We start from the raw sequence: 24,972 nt of genomic DNA on the forward strand, positions 1-24,972 counted from the left end.
AATTGTACAGACGCGGCTCCTTCCTTCTGCGGGTGTGAATGGGGCTTCCGGAAGCCGCCTAAATTTGACAGAGTTCTTCATTCCGTTTATTCATTCCACAAGCAAGTGTTAAACTGCTGTTGAAAATGAGACAGTGACCCTCCACGCAGGACAGAGAAGGCTTCCCCACGCACACGCCAGTTCTACGTCCTGCCCAGAAGAGAGGCTTCCGCGTGGAGCTAAGGGCTCAGGCTTGCCTCCAGGCTCCTAGTAGGAGCAGACCTGGTTTGAATTGTCTGTCCCTGGCGGGCTCAGTGGGGTTTTTTACTTCTAAGTCAGAGAGGAGGATGTCCAATAGTGAAAGTGTTGCCAGGAGGCAGAACAGAGGGGAATTTCAAATCACACAGACCAAGACTGGTCACACTATGATTGATCAAGTCACCCTAGTTCTTACAACGGAGTCAGAAAACAGGCTTGCCTCCTTGAAGACTTGTGATTTCCGCTGCTCTGTCTTTGTCTTTTCTCCTACAAGGCAGGTCAGCCCAGACAAATCACTGGACCAAAATGCTGTGAAGTAACCATTTACCTTTTCGGAAACACCGTTCTCATTAAGGGAAAAAAAAAAATGTTTCAAGCAGCCAGACAACATGAGTAATTAAGAAAATTTCCACCTATTCAACATGACCCCGGGGAGCACGACGAAACCCTAAAAAGGGCCCCTAAAACTATTTTAGGAAGTTTTATCTGATTAACAGGTTAATGGTGGGTCTGAAATAATCCCAGGGGGGTTAGAAGCTGAAGATAAATAAACGAGAGTTGCTAATGACAGTCCGTCAGGGTGGCCCCGACTCTCTGTGGGGCATGTGCCGTGCTTGGCGTTGTTCTAGAAAGCTAGCTTTAACCTGTGTCCTCATGCTCTCCCAAACCTATTACGGACTGGCACAGAGAAATCCAACTGTCAGTGGCCCTAGAAAGGCAATTTTTTGTTAGCTTACGTGGGATTAGAAGCAGAGCCAACGTCCCATATATCAGGACACAACTGCCAACGCGCAAAGACATTTACTCTCTCTCCAGTGGGAAGCAGTGCAGGTAAACTTGACTTAGTACTTTTTCCAGAATAAATGGTCAAGATTTCCAAAACTTTGGTTCTGATCTTCTCTATGACATGGAGCTCAAGAGATCCCGCAGATGGGACGTTGGAAAGTCTATGAGTTTTATATAGCATAAAACCAAGGTCAAACGCTTACACATTAAAAAAAAAAAAAAAGTATATGAGCAAAAATGAAATCCCTGAGATGGGATTATTTATCTTCCCTCCTTAAGTCCCCAGAGATACGGATACGATGAGTTGGCTTTTGTGCTGTGGGGGCAGAGCTGACGTCCTTTGTTATGATTTCTCATCTGTCATCTGAGGGTATTTTTAGGGAGGAGCAAGCAAAATATGGTAAGGCACCCAACGCCGTATCTTGTATGATTTCCGTTCCATCAGAATCACCATACCCATGTACGAGGGGATCACCCTTCAGTTATCTCAAGGACTTTCACATCTCCCACGGGGACATGAAAATTTCACTCAAAACACATTTAGAAGACATCTCTCATCACTTTGCAAAGAAGACATCTCTCATCACTTTGCAAAGAGCTGCGGGGACGTAAGCCAACGCGACACCAAGGCATCCATCAAGGTTGCTTTAGGCATTCATATAGATATTTTGTTTTTCCTTCTTCTGGAAGATGAAGACTAACAAGGGAGACCTCGTATTTAGAACACAGGTTCCCTAGCACATTCCCATCACACACTGGCGTTCTTCCAATTTTAACGGGCCGACTGACCGCCCTGGGTACCACGGCGACGGGAAGACTCTGACTCAGTCCATCTGGGGCCTGCAGAATTTCTGAAACGCTCCTCCATGACATCTGTCCGTCTGCAAAGGCCACACTTTCCGAAGAAAGCGTTCGTGTGATTAAATGTTTAAGAAACACTGATGGATAATAAAAGGAGATGATGGACATTTTACGGATTTCAAGAATTGCAACAGTCATGAGATTTGGATACAGTTTCAATTTCACACCTAACTTTACACCCAGGAAAGAAACATAGTAACGTAGACTCGGGATTTTTAGGGGAGTTACCAAAGGGAAAAGCCCAGGATTCCAACGTGGCTCTCCTACAGATGACCCTCGGCTCACTTTTGCCAGAACGTCTCCCTCCAGTCGGTTCCTGTGTGAGCTCCCCTTTTCTGGGAAATGCATCCTTATTTCGCGCCATACCTGGTTGTTATGATAATGTTGTGATTTCCTCCATTAAGCCTGTCTGTGCCCTCATCACAGCCGTAATGTGTGATTTATCCCCCGCACCTGCTCTCGCCATCTGGGCTGTTTCACGGCTCGACTCTGCTACCTTCTTGGGTTAACAGTAACCTCTGTTTTTTTTCCACCACGCCCCCCCCCCCACCCCGGGGCACTGCATTTGCTGAAAATAATCGGAATTATTATTCAGCTCATTCTCATCCCCCGTGAGCTCACCGGGGTTCTCCTGCGTCCGCGAGGCAAAGGCACGCGGAAGAACAATGTCCCCGCATCTGTTCAGGGCAATCACACACGTGTGTGGGAGGAAGCCCAAAGCCGGCGTGCCTGTGACTCAGAGGAAACCACTCCAAGTGTGCACTTGCGGTCACTGCTTCCCTAGCGTCCTAAACATGACAGCGGCACGGCGGGCCCGGGCAGCAGGGGCTCTCACCACGGGTGCAGAACTGTCTGCAAAAGCAGGGCTCAGAGGGACCAAATGCCCTTCCCACTCGTGAACCCGCCAGGCCGTTGTACTTCCTGCGTGTCCCTGTCTGCTAGACACTAAGGTCTGGGGACTCTGGGGGTGGCGCTCCGCCCTTCTGAACGGCCACCGGCTGAGCCTGTCCCGGGGGGTCTCCAGGCTGCGTCGTGGTGGTGTGCAGGGTCAAATTGTCATTGCTGATGCTCAAGGACACCACCCACAGTCACTGTTATTTTCCCAGAGGAGGTTTTGTTGCTGTTGCGTTTTCTTTGTTTGTTGGCTCTGGGTTCTACCATCTCTAAAGCTACAGGCACACAGTCAGAAATCCCGTTTGCTGTCACAGACACCCGGCACGTAACTCGGATTCTAGGCCTCCCGAGCACGCGGGCTCACACCACACCGAGCCCCCCTCCTGGTTTCCCCCCCTCATCGAAGTGACCTTTGGGTCTCCTTCTGAGTGCTCAGGCTCCCGGGGAGAATACAGCCATTCCTGCCGAGGCTCTGGAAAGACGGACTCCTCCGGGGGGCGTGAGGTCCAGAGCGGGCCATCTCAAACGGAAGCTACTGTAGCAATCGTGATATTCAGAGACGGTGTGAATTCAAGTTCACTTTTTCATCAGACTTTTTTCTCATCCATGAACTGTTTCCAAGAGCTGGAGATCTCCCCGTCAAGCCCGCACGTCACCCCAGAGTTCGGGAGACAGTGCAGGGAAGCTGCACCCCGGTAAACTGAGGGTCACAGTGATTTCAAGGCATAATATGCACATTTCAGGCAAAGATGTCTCCCACACGTGGGAAATAAGAAGAAGAGGTGGCGTTTGTCGACTACCTGAGCATACGGGGCACTGTCGACTGTGCTCTGAAAACACGGCCCCGGAGAGTCTGACAGATTAATGCCATGAATTCAAGTGGGTAGAAGACAGCTTGAGGGGGGAGGCATCGTGTCTGATCTCCGGACCAGCCCTAGCTGGGTCCTGACTTAAAAGCAACAGGTCTCAGATCTCCCCCTGACCCCTAATTCTGACCTCACCTTTCAAATATACACAGTGGTAGGCCGTGCAATGTTACCCAAACACTGCTCAAACTCACCACCCTGGGTCCTAATGCCTCTTCTCCTTCCATGCCTGGAAACAGTAATGAGCAAATTAAACGTGCTAAAACGGTTAACTGAAGGGGCAGGAAACATTACCCCAAACACTGCTGTCCTGAACGACCCACACGGACGTCTTACTGCTTTCTGTATCTGGAGTCCAGTTTTGAACGCAGATGTCTTTACGGTATATGGGGCAAACGTGAAAACATGGGGCTTGGCGGAGTCTTAGAACCCGTCACGTGGGCTTGTGTAGACGGTGTGCAGCTGGACAGAAGCAGTCTCCTGCCCGAGCTAACGCAACAGTCCAGATTCCCCTCCGGCTCCGAGGAGGAGGGGCAGCAAGTCGGCGGGCCGGCAGGGCGATCACACACAGGCTACGTCCCCTCTCAAAACCTCACTTTCTCACCTATAAAGGACACATGAGAAGAACGCCTCCCCGTAAACTCATGAACCCACATGCAACACTTCAGTGAGTTACCAGAGTGTCACCAAGCGATTCCACAGGTGAGCCGCTGTAGGTCAACCAACGTTCCTCTTCCGCGCACGGGGGGTGGCGGCTCACGTCCGTATTATCAAAACACGCCCACATGTTTTATTAATCCCGTTCGAATTAGTTGGGACTTGATTTTCTGGATAATTTATGATGTTACTTGGTTTATGGAAAGGATTTATCCAACAGCATTAGAATCGATTCATTTTAATTCGAGATGTAAATTCAAGGTAAAATAATACCCGTCCAAGCCCGGGAACGTGAAATTAAGCTTTGGGCTTTGTAAAAACGGTAACGTTCCTAGAGAGTTGATGAAATCCAGAGGTTAATGATTTATGAGCTAAATTAATTTAGAGAACCAGAATCAATATTCAAGACAATGCATTTCCAACTAAATATTACAGCGGAATGTTTGCTGGGATGGCCAGACGTGCCTTGGTCCTGCCCGGGTGACCTCCCCCGTGTTTCTCCATCCCCTGCTCTGTAGTTTTTAACACCCCTGGGCTAAGGTCGCAAAAAGCACTTTTTGCACAAAATGGAGTACTTTGCTACAAATGCAGTTTTACTGGAAACCCACACAGGAACGAGACAGAAAGGAAGATGTGCACCGTACACGTTTCCTTTATTCTTGCTGCCCTGTCACTGGGTTTTTCTGATACTGTGATTTACATGAAGCTTTCCAGATGTGCAGCACACACACCACCAAGAATCGGTTAATGGAGAAAAGCACGTCCTGGTGAAGATGAGGGTGAATCGGTAAGAGCAAAGCAATGAAAATGAACGCAGTTGAGGGCAGAGTCTGGGACCAATGATGGCGATGATGCACCATGTCTGACGGGTGTGCAAGTGGGTCAGACGGAGTCATGGAGGAACACATAGAAACTAACTTTAACAGATCCACCCGTATGTCCCTGGTGGCCCAGTATGTCTTTGTCTTTAACCACTCACTACTCCCCATTTGGCTCTCTGGTAGGAATTATATCCTTTTCTCCTTAGAAAGTGCTGAGCTCAAAGACCAGTGGGCACAAGGAGCTCCACGTTCAAATGCCAGGAGGTCACCCATGGGCACAGATGCCAGATCCTGCTGAGCAGACGGGGACAGAGAGCCAGCGAGATTTGCAGAGCTGACCTCTAGAGGCCCAATAAGATTTGCAGAACTGACTTCCAGAAAGCCAACGGGATCTGCAGAGCTGACCACCAGAGGCCCAACGAGATTTGCAGAGCTGACCTCTAGAGGGCCCATGGGATCTGCAGAGCTGACAGTCACATACCCGGATGTCATCCTTCCCCCTAAAATAAGGGCAAGCTCTATGATCTCTCCCATGGCTGCTATCAGAGCAGAAAGGAAACCAAACAGCAGGCCAACAGCATTTCATACAGTGAGCCTGGGAAGAGATGGCCCTGGCCTACGGTGTGCATTTCCAGGGCCACCTAGACCCGATTACCAGCAAAGTAAGAAGAGCCTTTCACCACATAAAATAGGTAGTTTCAGTGGGAGAATAAGGAAATGGCCTTTCCGAGGCTAGCCACCGTGGCACGGGCATGGACTCCAAAGCGAGGTCAGGAAAAACGAAACTGTGGACAAAGCAAGCAGAGGTCACCTGTGGAGGCACCCCAGCTGGGGCATCTCTTGACTCCTGGTGAGACAGGCCGGGAGGAACCTGGCAGGATATTAAAGCTCCTGCAAACACAGAGGCAGGGGACCGCCTACTGTCTGGAGTGGATCCTGCCCGTCCTCACCAACACTGTGGCTGTCCTGAGTCCTTCACACTGTTCTGGTTAAGGATTCCCTTTCTCCTTCTCCAGCCTCATGGACGGCAACCGTCCTGGGCCAACGGCCCCTGAGCAGCACCCGCTCCTTTTTGCTAGAGCTGGGTTTGTGCAGAAGCAGCCCCCAGCTGGGATGCCCGCCCAGAGAGACCCCCGGGCATAAAACGACAAAGCATTTCAGAGACGGAGGCATCCACCCTACGTGCGAATACCGTTAATTCCTTCCACGTCAAAATAAATCACAATGTGCTTTGACTTCTCGGCCTCCCCTCTGCTTAGCTGCAAGACAGCAGAAAACAAAACCTACATGTCAAGCTGTGTCAACAAGGCAAAATGGGTTTTTTTCCTCAAAGATAGTCCTCGAGGCTTCAGAGATGGTCGAAGACACTTACTGACTGTAGGTTGTCTTCTGCCTAAAGTACAGCATGTTTACTTGCTAAAATTCAGATGCGTAAATGCATTTATACGATGGCTGTTACTGATGAGACTTGGCAACACACAGCAGTGCCAACAAAGGTATGTGACAGGCAATTCCACCTGCCAATGATTAAAGTTAAAATCCTTAAAATGCGGTAATTTTGTCATATTTGTTCTCTCCCGAGTATTGTCTTACTTTGAAACGAAACAACGTTATGACAACAGCGTTCCTTTGATAAGCACTTCCATTAACCGGAGATGTGCACATGTGCAGAAGCTACGCTTTGCCACGATGACGGGCTCAAGGTGATTCTGCAGCTGAATGTCACTGAGGACTTGTTCTACGACGTCAGGGACGGATAAACGTCAGAAGCCAATGGCCACACCGCCTACAGTTGGAGATGTGAAAAGAATGACATTGGGTGTGCAATTTGCAAGCACCCACGTAAGTCCAGAAATGACAGGCCTCTGTCCCCACTGGAACTCTCTGAATCGATGGCGTTGGCGGTGCCCAGTAGAGAAGATCTATTTTGGATCGAGAAGGAGTCGTTTATGGAAACGTGCTACTTTTCTCCTCACTGCTTGGGAGCAAATAAAACAACGTACAGAGTCCTGCCATAAAGAAACTGTCCTCCCCAAATGCCTTGTTCCTAAGGAAACAAGAGTCCTGAGCCATCACCGTCTCCAGCCCGGAGTTCCGGCGCCATGTTGAGAGAGGCGGGTCCAGCGGCTGAGCCCAGCAGTCGGCTCAGAACGCAGACAGGGGGCAACCACCAGGCTCTGAGCAAACCTGAATTCCCGTTGCACAGGGCTCCGTGGAGATGCCAGTCGTACAGACTGTAGGCACACAGTCATGCTCAGTGATCTCAGAGGACAGAGACATGGAAAGGTGGCGTTCGTTCCATTGTCTCACGGGCAGACAGGTCACAAGACTCCAGCCCATGAAACTGCCCTGGGACATCTACGGCCACGTGCCTTCTGCCTCCAGCAAACAAGCATTATTGGGAAGTTTACTTAGAGAAATGGCACAAGGGAGGTGCAGAAGGACAGGAGGGAGTCGATGGCAGGTGTGTGCAGCCGTCATCATCATCATAATAGCAAATTGTACAGAGGTCTATATATATCCCGGGCCCGCTTCAAGACATGCAGCAACACAGGCAATGGTATAACCCCATTTTACAGATGAGGAAAGAGAGGCACAGTGAGAATGATAATCTGTCCTGGCTTTCAGCCAGGGGTTCCCAGGGGTGCAGCAGAACCTCAAGCTTCAGGCCTCAAAGTCTCCACCGCTCCCTAGCACCGCGGCTGTCAACAACATGCACAAGTCACGTGTCAGGAGGCCATGCATCCAGCTCAATACCGTCAAGGACACAAACGCATGGTCTTGGGTCTGAATTCTACCCTTGCCCCTTCTCAGCTGAGAGAGCCTGCTGGGGCACGCCACTTCCCTCCCATATGCCTTCCTATCCATATCGGCCAAATGGACTAGCGAGGGTCCTTCCTCAGGAGACCAAATGAAGACGAGTATGGATGCCTGACGCCCGGAGAGAGAAGGTGGTCCCGAGTGAGGACCAGGATGCTTACTATCAGGAGCATCAGAGTCATTACAGCAGGGGGCAGCTGGTAGCAGTGTGGCTATGGGACATTCAGAATGACGGAGGAAACTGGAAGAGCCAGAGGGAGACGTGAACTCATGACCCTGAGCCACCCACTTAACACAGCCAGGAACAGTCCACATCCCTAACGGCCTTTGGTCAATCGCCTTATTAGGTGGAGAAAGAACCGAGCTCGTGAATTGCTGGCTTTCATTCAATCATATGTTCGTGAACATGCTAGAAGTGTCTTCTAATGATCCCTCATTGTTCTTAACATGCTGAATGCAACAATCAATGTGGCTTTAACACCGGTCATTGAGTATCCTGGAAACGAGACAGACACATGCTAGTTTCTGCCTCCTCTCTTCCCCTAACTCTCTTTGAAAGTGAAACAACCAAATAGATGAACTACAGGTGGAGGCCATCAAGGGGGCAGCAGCACAGAGTCCTGGGAGCACACCTGGAGCTCTGGGACGTGGGTGGGATCACCAGTGAGGTCGGGATGCCCCATGGCGTCAGCCACGCGCTCCCTCCTTGCGGCCTGGGAAGATGGTAGGGAGCAGAGCAGCAATGTCCTGTTGGGGGCATTTGGGGACAGCGGCTCCCCTACGTGATCTGAAGGTTCTGTGACCCAGCCAGGAACAGCAAGAACCCTGCGGCGGACAGGTGGTGGGTTCAGGGGTGCAACAGAGCCCCCTGAGTGCCCTCATGTGCTTTAGCACCAAAGCCACTGGTGATGACACAGGGATGAACCGTCAGCTCCGCCCACTCACAGAGCAGACCTTCCCTCACGAACCACCTCGTGCTGCTCACCTTGAGCCGTGACCACTGGTCGACACCTACCAGGCTGACAGTGGCCTTGGGGGCCTCATTAGTGTGAACTCTGCACACACCTTGCAGGAAGAGCCAGACCTGACGTCTGCTGCTCAGAGGCAAAGTGCAGCACCGGGACAGCACGACCCACCTTCCTCAACAATCACGCTAGCCAGGAGCGCTGACCACCTGAGACCAGCAGCTATAACAACGAGCAAATGGTCACACGCTTGTTCCTTTCCATACCTTACATACCTCACTGTAAAGCATGAGACTGTACACATATTTGGAGGAAACACAAGGGAAAAGATACATAACTTTGTAGGTAGAAAAAGCCTTTTTAAAGCCCATCAGCAATCCCCAAAGTCACAGAGGAGAGGCACTCAAATCTGACCACAGAAGTTCACCAGAAAAAGAGCCTACAAATAAAATGAAAAGACAAAAAAACAGAAAAAAAATTGTAACAGACAACAAGGAAACTATTAATGTCCTTCATATGTAAAGAGCCCATAGAAATCAATAACAAAAATGATAGACAACACAACAAAAAGCACTGAAGGGATATGAGAATGGAATTGTTAGAAGGAAAAACATAACGGCATGAGAATGTATAGTTTCAACTAAAGGTGTAACTGGAAGGAAAACTGAAATGGTGAAATAGCAGTTTTCACCTGAGAAATAGACAAGTAAACATCTTTTCCAAATCATAATATCTAGAGCTATTGATATTATGAGAAAACTAGTATTCACACACATCATCAATGTGTGTCCCCCTGTAAAGGTTAAAAAAAGACCAGATGTTTCAGACAATACCTACTAAAATTCAATTTTCTAAGACCCTTTGATTCAGCACTTTTACTTCTGGGAAACATGTCTTTCAGGAATGTTCCACAAATTCACAGAGATAAACAGAAGAGAATCGTCACCATGGCGCTGCCTGAAACAGAAAAACAAAAACTTGGTAGCAACTGCGCTGTCCCTCCTAAAGGAAAGCTTCGGTCAGCTGAAGTTTAAGAAACATGATGTGGAAATCGAAATGCTAAAGTTGAAAAACAGCCCAGTATTTACTTGTGTGGAAAAGGAAAATGGCAAAAACCTGTGCGGGGAGTTTGTATAAAACACTCTTAATAATAGGACCATATCTTAATTTATTTTATAATATTGGCAACACAGAAGGAGTAAAATCTGTGTCTGTGATCGTCAGTGAGGCTGCCTATCATGGGGAAGGGTCATTCCTGGCACGTCCGTAACATCACTTGGGTCTGTGTTCTTTGGCTCATGTCTGATTACTTTGGCAATTAGAAAAACAACCACAATGAGGACAGCATTCAAACTAGAATAAAAATACTGATGGCAAAGGCATGTTGCAAAAACGAGATGCTGATGGACAGGTACCTCCAAGCTGTCCTCCTGAGCTCTGTGCACCCAAGACTCAGCTGTTGGCTTGTCCTGCCGCAGGACAGCCCCTGCATGGACAGAAAACTGTCCCCACAGAGAAGCACAAAGGGAAGTGAGATTCCATGTTGGTCGGGGCCATCCCGTGCCGGCCGTGTCCTGCAAACCATCCCTCACAAGGGAGTCCTCAAACACATCTCAGAAAGTGACAATCACGGGAATCCTGGCACAGCTGACTTTATTTTCATGTACGCTAAATTCATTTATTTTTTTTCTTCACATCTGGAAGGTGTACGAACTTAAATTATATTCTAGGAACAACATCCCATATATGACATTGAGGAAGTTCTGTATTTTAAAAATATACATTAACTGTTCTGACCTACCTCCACGGCACATTTCCTGAATTCTTTTGCACACGCCCCGAAGCTTAGTGCAAACCTTTGCAAATCAAGCATGTGATTTCTTTATACTGTCTCTTGATTAAATTGGTTTGGCGACCGTGGAGAGAAAATTATACCTAGATGGGTCTGAATTAGACGTCCCTTTACAATGTATGCGTTGTCTCACCTCCTAGATGTCTTCCTAAAGTTTTCGCAACCTCATTAGGTATCCTGCATTCAGGTAAACAGTGCTCTCCAGGAGCAATTTCATTTCTCTACTGGCTAGATCTGCTGGAGTAAAAAATCCATCCACTAGGTAGGAGTATTGTGATACAGGGCCTGGGAAGAGACTGTCAGTCGGCAAGCTCTAGGTCACGATTATCTTGGTAAGAAGGGCTTACGGCAACAAGACTGGAGGTCGTCTTTTATCTGATTCAGAGCTGAGGTACCACGCTAAGGCTATACACAAGATTTGATAGTCTGGGATTAGCTAGTAGAGTTCCTTGTTTTGTTGCCTTTTTTAAAAAAATCAATCTCCACTTTGGGGAATTAGCATCCCACGGAAGTTACTGAATTAAACAGATTTAACAAACTCTGCCAAAAAAGTGTGCTATTTAAGATGCACCTGAAGAGACACATGAGGTCAGAGGACCCAGGTACGTGTACACACACACACACACACACACACACACACACACACGCCCCCAAGCGAATTAAAGTCTGCTGAAAAATTCCAAAAGGGAATTTTCAATGAAGAGAAGCACCAGTGTGAAAATAAAATCCAATTTGTTGCTTGAGTTGAGTTTTAATAATTGTGTCAGAGAAGCCTTGGGATTCAGAAAAAGCCAATGCTGGCAGAATCATTAAAATACACTTAGTAAGTAAACTGAGCGCTACGGTTAGCAGCGGCAACTTGGAGAAGACTGGACGGCCTTGGCTCTGCACCAGCACATCCTGGGACTAGGGGCATAAGAAAATGTGCTGACCCTGCCGCATAAATGACAACAGGCTTTTTATTTGTTTAATTTTTTAAAAAGCCAAGAGAAATGTCTGCTTTCTTTACGAACCCATATAACATGGCATACATAATTTTAACAGGTTTCCTGTGTCATTCATCACATTAGTGAAGTTTTTTTTGGGGGGAGGGGGATGTGATTATTGTCATCATTATTATTATTTCAGAAATCGTAATGCTCAATGCTACCAAGTGTGTAGTGATCTGACCCACGACGTTGACACAACCAACTCCCTTTCCTGGTATTTATCTTTTAATCCATTCCTTTGTACACGTTCCTTCTACACCTCTAAAGATTTTCTCTTTAGTTTAAGTAGCTGCTACACGTGCTTTTAAACTGGTTTGTTACCAGTATTTTGATTTATCTTTTTTGACATCCGGACATTTTAAATTTTATGTGAGTCTATCAATATTGTCATTCACTGTTTATTTCTTTGCTTTTGTAAACTTAGAAAGAGCTTGCTCAAGCATATCCTGGATAAATAAAGCCCAATGGTAATGATGTCCCTGCATTCTTTCCTGGGTCAATTTTCCAAACTCAATCTGCATGGGGAGTTCGGTTAGATGAGTGGGGGACAGCAGCACAGCACAAAACCAGATTGACAGCAGGTCAGGTGTCATATGCCACCTCCATTAGCTTGGGTAAGTCACTCTAGTTGCCGAAACTACAGCTCCCTGAGGAACTGCCTTCTTTGTCTAGACCAGCATCACTTTTTCCCTCTTCTCTTCGTGTTTGTTATTTTCATCATCATCTTCATCTTCATCATTCTTCATTTGCCATCATTTTCTTCACCAAAACCATTATCTCTGTCACCATCACCTTCTTCATTATCATCATCACCTTCAGCACCATCACTACTACCATCATACCATCAGTGTCATCACCACCATCATCATCATCACCATCATCATCATCACTATCACCACCATCACCATCACCTTCTTTGCTATCATCATTACCATCATCACCATCAGCAGCAGCACCATCACCACCATTATCATCACCATCATCACCATCATCACCATCACCATCATCACCACCAACATCATCATCATCAGTACCATCACTATCATCACCATCATCTTCTTCACAATCATCATTACCATCATCAGTACCATCATCATCATCACCACCATCATCACCATCACCATCATCACCACCATCATCTTCATCATCACCATCATCACCATCACCCTCATCTTCTTCAGAATCAACACCTTCATGATCATCATCATCACCATCATTATCATCATCACAATCCTCATCATCACCATCATCTTCATGATCACCATCATCACCATGACCCTCCTCTTCTTCAAAATCATCTTCTTCATCCTTATCACCATCACCACCATCACCATCCTCCTCTTCAAAATCACCTTCATCATCATCATCACTATCATTATCATCACCATCACCTTCATCACCATCAGCACCATCATCACTGTCACCACCCTCCTCTTCAAAATCATCACCTTCATCACCATTAACCACCACCATCATCATGACTATCATCCTCATCTTTTTCATTATTATCACCTTCATCATCACCATCACTATCGTTACCATCACCTTCTTCACTATCAACATCACCAGCATCAGCAACATCACTGTCATCTTCTTCACCACCATCATCACCATCACCATCATTATCATCTCCATCACCATCATAACCATCATTATCATCACCACCATCATCATCCCTATCACCTTCACCACCACCACCAGCACCACCACCACCAGCACCACCATCATCATCACACTCTCCGTCTCTTTTCAGTGCATGCAATACACTAGCTACAGGGCCAGCATTACCAAGGTAATTATAATGTCTCCCAAAGTGTAATCATCCTTTGGCAATTAACATTATCATCTATTCTTAGCTGTCTGCCTTGAAAGGCCAACTTTACATTTACAAGAGATTCTCTTTCTGGGCTTCCTGTTCTTCTTCATCATTCTGTCTAGTCTGGAGCCAGGGCATCCTGGCTTCATTTATTTATTTTTATTTAAAAACTCTACACAGCACACTTTTCAACACAATGTGAGTGAAGAACACATTCAAGAACTCACAACACATCCAAACTTGGTTGCAGAAGAGTGGAGGACGTACTTGTTCCACATGAGAAGCTTATGAGTTTTATTACAAAAGGCTCCAATGTTCTGCTTCACATTATGTCAGAGTAGGGACTGTCCCGAGCACAGTCCACTGTGATGTGCACCACAGCTACAAGGTGACAATGAGTCATGCGTTCTGAGCATTTTCACTCTTAATACCGCCTCCATGCCATGGAGCTGATAGATGGGGCTGTGCTGTACAGAGCCGGAAGCCAGCATGCTTTAGTGTGCACAGACCACCTCCCTCCCTCCCTGAAACCTACTGAAAACCTGGAACTTTAGCCAGTGACCAACCCTTGAAATAATTTTCAGGTCTCCACTGAGCATTTGATAAAACTGGAAGCTCAGTTAATGAATGTGTGGTCCATAATGGCTCTACTTGCTCCTTCTAAAGCACACCATTACTCATCCAGTGTCTTGTGCAGACATCAACCTCCACTCTGAGAGTGAATGAACCTAATCAGCTATTCCAGTCACAGGGGAGCAGAGCCTGGTGTCTTCTATGCGCATGCACTCACAAGGAAGGAGCCAGCTGGATGTCCCGGCTCTCCAGTCCCTTGATGTGCTTGACACAAGAAGCTTGACTTCTTGTTTTTTATCCAAACCCCTAAAAGCATCCCCTACACCTGTGCATACCTGAAACGGTTCCACCTCTGCCATGTAAACACTTTTACCTCCTTCTAGGTTTCCAACAGATCATGTTTGGAGGTGCAACCCATCACCTCCCAAGCCACTAGCCCCCCATTCTCCTCATTCCCCTGGCATGGCCTGACACATGGGTCATTCCCTATTGCCCCAAACTCCAAGGCTGAATTGTCTTTTGTGATACTCTCTGGCAACATTTCAGTCCACAGTCTATTCAATGATCCATCTGCTGCCTCAATGCTGCACTGAAAATTACCCAATTGCCCATTCTGAGCCAACACCTGACTCCTGGTCTCCCTCCAAGCAGAACACAGACCAGAGAGAGTCCCGTAAGTTATCCCCCTAACCACATCCCTCTGTGCTTCTTGAAGGAACACCCCACTCCCACTAACCCTGAACTCTTCAAATATTGCACGCTCAGGTACGTCCTACGACCCTAATATTCCTAGTAGCTAAACCTATTTGAGTCTTTTCACTTCTTCCTAGCTGGAGTTGACTGTCTTTTGAAGTATTCTTTACCCCTGAGTTCTGATAACCCCACTCCTACTCTTCTTGGTCTTCTACTTTTCTTGTTTTTCCTTTGGGGATTATTTCTATTTTGCCCTTCCTCTGAATGGTCGACCCGGCCTTCCATTTTCAGTATGCATCAGAAGTGAGCACATTATTTCCACGCTTTAGAGGGAGTCCCCGTTTATCAACAAAAGGAGCGTTTAAAAACTCAAGACAGAAAATTGATGTATTGAATCCCAAAGGAAATATCCAGCATAGTGGCCCAGATTACATTCCTCAGAGAACCAAAGAATCACAAAAAGAACGTTACCATTGCTTTTTTAGACCCTGTGATGCTAGCTGACGAGAAGTAGAAACATAGAAGTTCATCTCTCAACTTTTACCTTGGATTTCAATGGAAGGAAACCTTGAGTCATGACTTACTCAAGTGTTTTCAGTATCTTTTCCAAGCACGCTTGTCCACTCCCACAGGTGGACCTTCATGCACACAGGTAAAAGAAAGCCACACTTTCCTAGCAATCTCAGCACCTTGGACAGGACCTTGCAAGTATCAGCCACCTGACTCCCCTGATTTCACCCTTAAATATGATTTTCTGGGGCCCCTGCTATGCTCCTGGTCTGCAGCATTCCAGAAGCAAATGTCTTCTACATGAACCCAACCAGAGCACTTAGTTCCAGGCACATGGACCTACTAAGTGAGGGATTATCCACAGGGTCTCACAACAGTCCTAGAAAGAGTCCATGTTTAAAGGGAAACTCCATTAGACTCATGCCCAATAAGCCAAACCTTGGTTAGAATTACGCCATAGGTTTGAGGAGCTCTGACCAACACCCAAGTCTCCCCATGTGCTTGTGTTCCTTGAGGTTCTTGGGACTATCCTGACCTGCTAAATGAGACCTTCCAATTTATTCTCCATTCCTCAAGATGGATTTGATGTGTGGCCACGGATACCACGTGCTATGTGCTCAACTCTACGTCGGGCACGGAAAAAAGGAGCTCGCACTGTCCCATAACCCCTAGCTTGTCTTGCATGAATGCATCTGCTATTTTTTCCTTCTGGTTGGCTGTGTGTTCCTTCCCTGCGCCCAGAGAAGGTGGCCCTGTCCAGCCCCACGGAGGGAAAGGCAGGGAGAAAGGGACGATCAGAGCATCAGACACAGCCACCAGTGGGTACCACATCACAGATACTGAGCAACGGAGACCTCGCTCCTCAAGACTTCTCCATGCCAACAGCAAGGCTGGTGGTGCTTCTGCTGGAGAAAAAAAGCTTATGGTTTTTGTTTGAAAGAAAAAAAAAAAAAAAAACAAACCCACGTCAGCCACGGGATCCCAACCCTTGAAGCGGGAGGGACTTTTTCTTCGTTGAAAGGACCAACCTGAAGTCTGACATTTATATCATCGTTCACCTCGTTGTGCTCAAGCTGCATCTCCCTTTGTAGGATCCAGGATGGGCTAGTGGAATCCTGAGCAAGTGCTGATTGATGATGCCTTGCTGTGGCTCTACGAACAGCACGGAGCTCTGAATGAATGCTCAAGGCACGCAGATTCCGCCCCCCAGACCTGAGGTGTCGTCTGGAACGGTATGAGGCTCACAGAAGAAACCAGCAGCGCCCACCGCCTCCGTCCCTCCGCCTGCTCCCTCTGCCCTGCTCGACTTCACAGATCCCAAGATAGAATCACTCCATTTCCGGGGGAGGGAGGACAGCTAGGATGGCTCACCCTCAAGATACCGGGTGCCCATTTGAACACACTGATTTGCCTTATTCCTCCCCAAAGCTCTACATCTTCAGAATTACTTGGGATTGAAAATTATACTTCGTGAAGGTGCCCCAACTGCCCCCAGGATACGAGGGTGGGGGTGTGGGGGTATCCTGCCAAAATGATGGGGTGGGCTGTGTGCACTGGCCCCGTTTGCCTGTCCATCCCCTCCCCAAACTCTCGAGCAGCACATCGGCATTTTTGCCAGGACACGCATTCATTCCTTTCCACGCTGTGTTAGTTTTGGATCTCCTGGAAGAATCTTAAATCCTCTGTGGTTCCTAACTTCCCTTACGTCAAGGGCCATATCAGTATTACTCACCGCCTCCGAAAAAGAAAATTAGGTTCCCATATTCAAAAAAACGTGCGTAATGCAAGAATGAGCTCTTTCCCTCTGACTCATGGTTGGCCATCGGCACTGACCAGGTGGCCTTTTCTGTTTTTACAAGGTGGCCTTTCCTGTTATAGGGAAAGTGGTGGGACTGGGTGCAACTACCTTCACACTCTGGGGAAACACCTGCATTCAGGTTCCTGCTCGTCACTTCTACTGATTCTGTAAGAAATACACCTGACGCAGGCAGGTGCATCAGCCTTCACCAACCTCATCTGCCTCACCTTCAGAATGGGGACAATGAGCACACTCCCACACTGACGGCCCACAGCACAGAGGACGGCACGTGTGCAGACTCCCCGTGCCGTCAGTCCCTGAGATTAAGAACGAAGGCTAACCACCCGTCGGTTCCTCAGAGGGATTCTGGATCCAGGATGTGAGCCTGCCATGTGGGGTCCGTGCAGGACCCCTTCTGTGGTCCTCGCTGCAGATCTACCCCCTCACCATAGCTACCCGAGACAGTGCCAGCCCTCAGCTAAGAATAAGGCAATGACACAAGGACGTGGCGTGGGAATGACTATGGAGAAAGCACAACTAAGTAATGAACGTTTCTGTCATGACGATGCCTTTCCAGGTACAGGGAACCCTGCAGTGGAGGAGGCTGGGTTCCACAGAATGAGGCTGCATCCAACAATTTTGAAAGAAAATGCTCCAAAAGGCAGAGACGTGCCCTCTGCCACTACCCACTCCCCTGTCTCAGGCCTCTCTTGCAGGAGGCATCATTTTCAAGCAAATATCCCCATTTCATTTTATTATGTAATTTTTCAGAACGCCGCAGTCCCCTCAGCCTCATAAGGAAAGGCTTTTCTTGGAAAGAAGGGATGTTCCTTGAAACGCTCAGATGTGCTGGTCTCGTAAAACAGCAGACACGTTCTGACGCATGGACGTCACTGCTTACGGGGAGGACTTCATTTTTTGGCAAAAAGAAAAGCACAGAATCATCTACAAATGGGACATCGGGTTCTAACGCGCCCTCAAAGACTGAAAAACATGAACCGTTTCATTCTAGAGGGGACCTGGAGGGGGAAAACACTGAGCGTCAGACTTGCTCATGAGTCAGGGGACACATCTCTGGCAAGATAATGAAACAAAAATTCATCAGTCCGCTGGATGGTACCAGCACGGGCCCGCGTGTTACCCCACAAAGGCAGTCGTCCAAGAAACCCGTTCCTTAAAATACAACAGTCATCAAGGAGGTGAAATGTTTTACCGAGTCACACCGTGAAGGTGTGGAAAACGTAAAGGGATTCACAGGCAACATTTAAAGAAGCAGAAAAGAAGAGAGGCAGGCTTGTCCTGGTGTCCGGGACAGCCCCAGTACAGGCATCTGTCCTGTCAGTCTTGAAAAGGGAAATGTTGTGCTTTTGTGAGCCCCAGCATTCATCACAGGGACCCCCTCTCCGTTCTTCTACAGAATCACAGACCCTCAGAGAAGAAAGAGGCCGAGGGCTTGCCTCATTTGAATTCTTCACATAAAGACGACAGAATGGAAGCCTAACTACTTAAGACCTCTCTCGGATTCACGGACACTGTGCATGGACAGCTAGAGGGAGCACGAGGGTCCTGTCCTTTTGTTTCTTAAGACAATGCTCCTTTTGAGATTTAACAAAATGGAACAAACCAAAACTTGTTCTTCTCATCGTCCCCATAAGCAACCAGCATCATGTTCAATTTGCAGCTCAAAACCAACCAACCAAAAAAAAAAAAAAAAATGCTCCTTGGCAATGCTCAGCTTACTTCCAAATCATGTAGATGGAAGAGTTAAAAACTACCAATTTGGTGCACAAAGAAAAAGAGGAAGAATGAGAAAAGGAAAAAAAAAAAAGAGACTAGGAAAACAAATACATGAAAATCATAAGCAACCTGTGGGCTGGTGACATTTGGACAACGGTGCACCCTTTTGTCCACAGGGATTGTGCAACATCCTCACAAGGGACAGTGTCACCGGCAATGACAGGTGCTGAGTGATGGGTTCAGACCCCTGGCTTCCCATCCCTTTGCTTCCCCTTCACGCTACAGAACACACCTGACATCACTTGGGTCTGCCAGAGAAAAGCCAAGACGGCAGGGACAGGGTGATCTCATGGATATGGAGAGGACACTTTAAAAAAAAAAAAAAAAGTCTTCCCAGCACCTCTGGAAACACAATGGCACGTTTTCCAGGAAGAGAATAATTTTCTTAGGAAGTAGGAGAAGGGACACAAAGGACAAGGCAGTGTAACCGTCCTCATGGGGGCGGCCACAGAACACCAGTCTTGGATGAAGAAAACACAGGGGCCGTGGCTCCAGATAGAAGGGCATCGCCAGGAGACCCCGCAGCGGCGTGCCCCGGCCGTGTGCGCCTGTGGTCTTCTGCGTCCCCAAACCTACCACTTACCTAATGTCGCTGCAGAAGACACGGTGCTGTGCACATTTCCTTGTCAACAGGATCCATGATAGGAAAGCTAACACCGCGTTGGCTTCTTTTCTCCGTTCACCTGCACTCGTCGGCCCCCAGGCCCCGTCTTCCCCCGGCAATGAGCCAGTGGCTACCGCAGCCACGACCTTGGGGCTGAAGACGCTGTTTACGTTCCATTTCCCTTTCTCACTTACCATTTCATAACCTTTTTCAAAAAATCCAAAAACCCATCTGCTGTCTTTTCAGGCATGGGGCACGGAGGTGGCCCTTCCCGGGACATGAGGGAGAAGGAGGAGGACTCAGAGACACCATGAGCACACAAGGAAGTCAAACACACACATACCAACGCTCCAGTCCATTTCCTCAACAGCGTCGCCGTAAGTGCCGTGTTTGCTTTTGCCGGCGAAGTCCTTGGAGGAGAAGAGGGCCGTGTGCACGTGCAGGTATGACAAGACCAGGAGAAACGGCGTCCCAGCGTTCCTGCGAGAGGAGAGAGTGCACAGCATCATGAGCACATGGGCCTCTGTTCCCACCACCATCTAACCAGCATGACGTGAGGCCATCTGAAAAGTCAGACAGCACCACAAGGTGAGGTCCAACACTGCACGTGTCCTCTGGAGAATGGACGTGTGTGCAAAAGAGAAGAGAAGAGTCATGGTCACCCTGTCCGGGCCAGCAGGCTCAGCTGCTATGTTCTCAACACATCCCCCAAGGACACAGCTCTGGAAGGAATGTCGTGGGTATGGCCTTCAATTCTATTCTTCCTTCTCTATACAGCGATGAGTAGGAACTCGAGGGCCTTCAAAAGCATATTCCCTTTGGAATACGTACACACACGCACACAAGCTACTGCCTGGTACACCCCCATTTCTTGACTTCTTAAGGCAACACCTGTCTCCCCGTCTAATGCCAAGTCAACTGTTCCACCATATTGCCCACCTTCTACGACCCAACTAGTCTCCTCAAATAAAGGCCCCACCATCCACACTGACATTTTAGAAGTTACTGGGATCATTCTTTGAGCTCGTCCCAAGTGATAAAGAGTGTCAAGTTATTGCAAAAGCATTTCCTTGTTCAGAGTGTATCAAAATAGCCTGTGTTCTAACGGGCGAGAACACAGAGCTGGGGGAGAGCTGTAAGTCGCTGTCAACGGGAGGGGCCTTGTGACAACAGTCATGAGCCTGGGGAGTGTGGGAAGGTCTCGGGGTTTTTGCCCGGGTCTGCTGAGAGGGGTCGGGAAGTCCCAGCACCTGCTCTCTGCCTGGCGCCGATCTCTGACCAATGCACTTTGAGGAGGCCCTTTGGTTTCATGGAACTGTTTCAGAGTTCACCTTTGTCCTGGAAAGTGCCAGAAATGCCTTTCCGTCCCAGCGGGGCTGTTGTCCAAGTGCCCTTCTGACGGCTGCTGGGCACCGACGGAGTGAAGGACAGACTCGACACGTGGCGGAACCCCCTTTCTACGGGACCGTCCATGAGCACACCGATTGGGTTCGTCCCGTCCCCTAACGCCTTACAGGGCCGTTCTCAGACCGGCGGCTCATCACCCTTTACACGGAAGGCGGCTCCTTGCACGGAGGTTCCTGTTGCCTTGTGAAACAGATCATCAGCCTGAAACTCAAACTCTGAGTGAGCCGGGTCCCTGCTGGCTTATGACCAACTTGGGCACGTTACTGTGAATATCTGGGTGGCCCTTCAGAGCAGCAGGGCTGCTGCTGACTTCTATCACTTTCCCTTTCCACAAGAGCGTACCAGGAAGTGACCTGGTTATTATTCTACAACTAAGTAAAAAAGACCAACTCCCTTGCCCCCCAAAATCACCAAAACCAACCAGCAAATAAGCGGAAACCTTGCATGCAGTCTACACCGTCTTTGCATCAAGTGGGATTTGCACAAGAATCCAGACCCGAGACATCTGGTCTGCCCCGATTCCTGCCCGTTACTTGTCAGAAAGGGAAGAAGACGCGTTCCTGTTCAAAGGGGCCCACGGCAGCTGCCGTCTGCGCTTACGGTTGGCACACAAGGATGTCTACCAACGCGTTGCTCTGGCTGCCTCTAAGAGCAGGTGCCCTCCAGGACACTGGGAGAAGGGACACGAAGCCATGACAGGGCACCAACTTCTATCCCAGGGGCCACCCCCATCCAAGTCATCCTGGGGGAGGTTTCCCCACACCTGGACACACTGCAGCTCCTTTTCAAGAGGCAGACCATGGCCCTAAAACCCGGCTTACAGTTCCCCAAATAAACACGCCATGACACTCTCCCTAGATGGACAGATACATGACCTATGGGTACCGTGTCGCCCTCCCCTGCTCTCTTGCTTTTTTGTACATTTAAAGGAAAGAAAAAGAGATCAGGCAGCTTAAAATGTCAACCTTCTGCGCTCGTGTGTGATCAGAGTGGGTGATATGGGATGCGGCAGAGACTGTGCTGAGGATGGGGAGGCATCGCGTGCCCGAGAGCTTCTGAGAAAATAATAAATACATAAAAGATGTAGAAAAAAGAAAGAGCTCGCCATCAGCCTTCCCGGCAGGATCCCAAGCCGGGGCATTCTGAAATGTGAGCCCAGAAGGAAGGGACAGATGATGCTGTTGGGACCAGGAGCCTAACATTAAGCAGCGTTCACAGTCAGGGTGCTCGAGAGTGGTCAGGGCAACAGGGAGTTCACGCCGAGCCCCAGAGTGGGACTCCTGTCCTGCAATGTCTGCGGACCCTCGGTGGAAGGGGAGAAGGCCGTCCCCACGCTCCTCACCACACCGTAGAGTATTTCTAGAAGGTTCTCTGTTGTGTCTCTCGACAGAGCCATGTTTTACCGAGCAGCTAGACCCCGCTGACCCCAGCCCAGGTCCTGGGTGTCCACGTGCCGTGAGGTTTTACAAGCATCCACAAGCCTGAAAAACGCAGAGACACGCAGCGGCATGCAGAGGACACCGGCACAGCAAGGATGGACCGTGCAGGAACAGAGATCCGGTCCCCGGTGCACGGCAACGGGCCACACACCCACGAACCCGCGGTGGCCTTGCACACGCCCTAGGCTGGGACTGGCAGCCTGCTCTCCGGCGAGCGAGTTCTGCTGAGCAGTATCATTCCCAGCACACAGAGAGTGTGTCAGGCTCGTGGGGGTGGTCTGGGTCTCCCTTCCCTGCCCCCTGAAAACGCACGACACTCCATCGAGTCGGAAGTGGGAGAGTTCTCGCAAAGAGAAGTCCCGAGCTGTCTGCCGGAGCCATTCAGCACACGACGCTTCTGGAAGTTGACTGCCACCGTCTTGCATGCTGTGGGAAAAGACGGAACCTTCTCCCACCCCGTGCTCCCCTCTATGTGAGAAAAATACAGAAGGCAGGTCCGTGCCTTCCCAGAAACCTGCAATCCTTTCAATCCCGTCAGAAGACGGACGTCCCATAAACGTGGAGTGAAAACGCACACGAGCGGATAGTGAAGCTGTTTTTTGTTTGTTTGTTTGTTTTTTCCCTGTCTGCCACGAATCTCTCGAACAGAATATTTCTCATCCGAGGGCTAGACCCTTATCATGCCACCGAGATCCCAACTTGACCGGCGCTGGGCGTAGCAGGAATACAAATGGGCATGTCTGTGGGTTCGGTGTGGGAGCCCTTGGAGGCCGGTAATGCCGACGATTACGGGAGGCACAAAGCAGCAGATGCCGTCAACGGCCACCCAGCCGATGCTGGGAACACCACACGGATGCGTACACGGCGAGATTGCTTTGTTCCTGTAGGGCCAACACAGTCCGAGCCACGAAAACTCGAGAGCTCAGAACTTGCTCCCAGAGAAAGGACGATTCCAGGGGTTCAGCACCCGTGAATGGTTTCCACCAACACGTCGGTGCCAGACCCATCCCCGTGCACACTCACAGGACGACGGCAGACACCTGTCCTCGATACTCACCTGGGGAGCTAGAACCCCGAGTTCTGTAACAAAGAGCCCCTAAATCACTCACTCAAAAAATCAGTATTTTTTAAAGATTTCATTTATTTATTTATTAGCGACAGAGAGCAGAAGCAGGCAGAGGGATAAGGAGAACCAGACTCCCTGTCGAGCAAGGTGCTTGACGTGGGACGCGTTCCCGGGACCCCGGGACCATGACCTGAGCCGAAAGCAGACGTTTAACAGACTAAGCCACTCAGGAGCCCCAACCAGAATATTTTTTTAAAAGACTTTAGGTTATCTTTGAACCCAATGTGGCACTCAAACGCACAACCCCAAGGCCGAGAGTCACGCGCTTTACCAACTGAACCAGCCAGGGGCCCCGACATGAAACTAAAATCCCATGGGGGCACCCGGGTGGCTCAGTGAGTTGAGCGCCTGACTCTTGGTTTCAGCTCAGGACGTGACCTCAGGGTTATAACACCGAGCCCCCCGTCGGGCTCCATGCTCTGTGGGGAGTCTTTCTGCCTCTATCCTCCCCCAACTCTCACACTCTCTAAAATAAATATATAAATCGTTAAAAAATAAAAGTGCATAGATGTGGAAAGACTTTCAGAAAGACCCCACGCATACACAAGCTTTGCTACGTCTTGGGTCGCGGAAGGCAAGTCCTAGGTGTGACGGACTGGACACGACGATTTCCCCTGTTGCCGTTTCACCAGGAACAATGGCAACTTTCTACCTGACACACGTTTGTCCTTTAATTTTGTAGCGTTGCACATGTTACTGCTGCAGCCACAGGAACATGGAGAGACATTTTTATTTCAAAAATAAAAAAGATAAGAAAAGTAGGGAATCCCCCCTTTCTTCCCCCCAAAAAAGATGCGACGGGCACCCTGTTCTAAAAGCCAATCCGTCTAAGCAGAGTTTAAAAGGCGGCCTGATTTCGGTCTTTGCTCATGTCCCTGCAGCGTGGGCACACTGGCCTCAGCGGCTGGACGGGGCTTCACACGGGGCTCCCTGTGCAAGGACTCGGCGGACCCAGCCTCGTTGTGACTCTGAGGTCTCGTTAGATTCAAGGGCTTTTTGGCCAGTGAGGAAACCAGACTCTGACCCCGTCCATCACCACCTGTGAGGCCCCTCCCCTAAAGCCAGCGTGATCTGAATAAAAATACCTAAAGCCACGCACACGCCCCATCATGCAACAGGGGCCGGAAAGATCCTTTGCTCATTCTGGCTGTAAATTCCCTGCATGCATTGATTCATTGTCTGAACCCAGAGACGGCAAGATGCTGAGCATATGCCACAAATTAGGGAGATAGATGGACAGACGGATAGTTTTCACGCAGTTTCGGTAGTAGGACCTCAGAAACAAGTAGAATTGTTGTAATAGGAGATGAGATTCTGAGGGAGGAGATGCATTTTCCACGGTGGCTTTGGAAAATCAATCATGTGTCCTGGCTGTCACTAGAAGAGCGTCTTAAAAGGTTCAGAGCGCCTCCGTAGACGGACCTTCTAAAGGGAGAGGAAGAGGAGAGTGTATTCACCTCG

At 48.9% G+C, this 24,972-nt stretch overlaps 1 protein-coding gene across 1 annotated transcript in view; it reads right to left on the bottom strand.

Annotated features, from left to right (window-relative positions):
• The window catches only part of STS (steroid sulfatase), a 74,572-nt gene that overhangs the window by 38,552 nt on the left and 11,048 nt on the right, over positions 1–24,972 (bottom strand). The window contains exon 5 of the mRNA XM_032880230.1: positions 19,883–20,019. Within this exon, the coding sequence (XP_032736121.1) occupies positions 19,883–20,019 (137 nt within the window). The remainder of the gene's footprint in view (positions 1–19,882; positions 20,020–24,972) is intronic.

Source organism: Lontra canadensis, unplaced genomic scaffold, assembly GCF_010015895.1.
Source record: "Lontra canadensis isolate GAN:19392208 unplaced genomic scaffold, GSC_riverotter_1.0 scaffold68, whole genome shotgun sequence".
NCBI lineage: Eukaryota > Metazoa > Chordata > Mammalia > Carnivora > Mustelidae > Lontra > Lontra canadensis.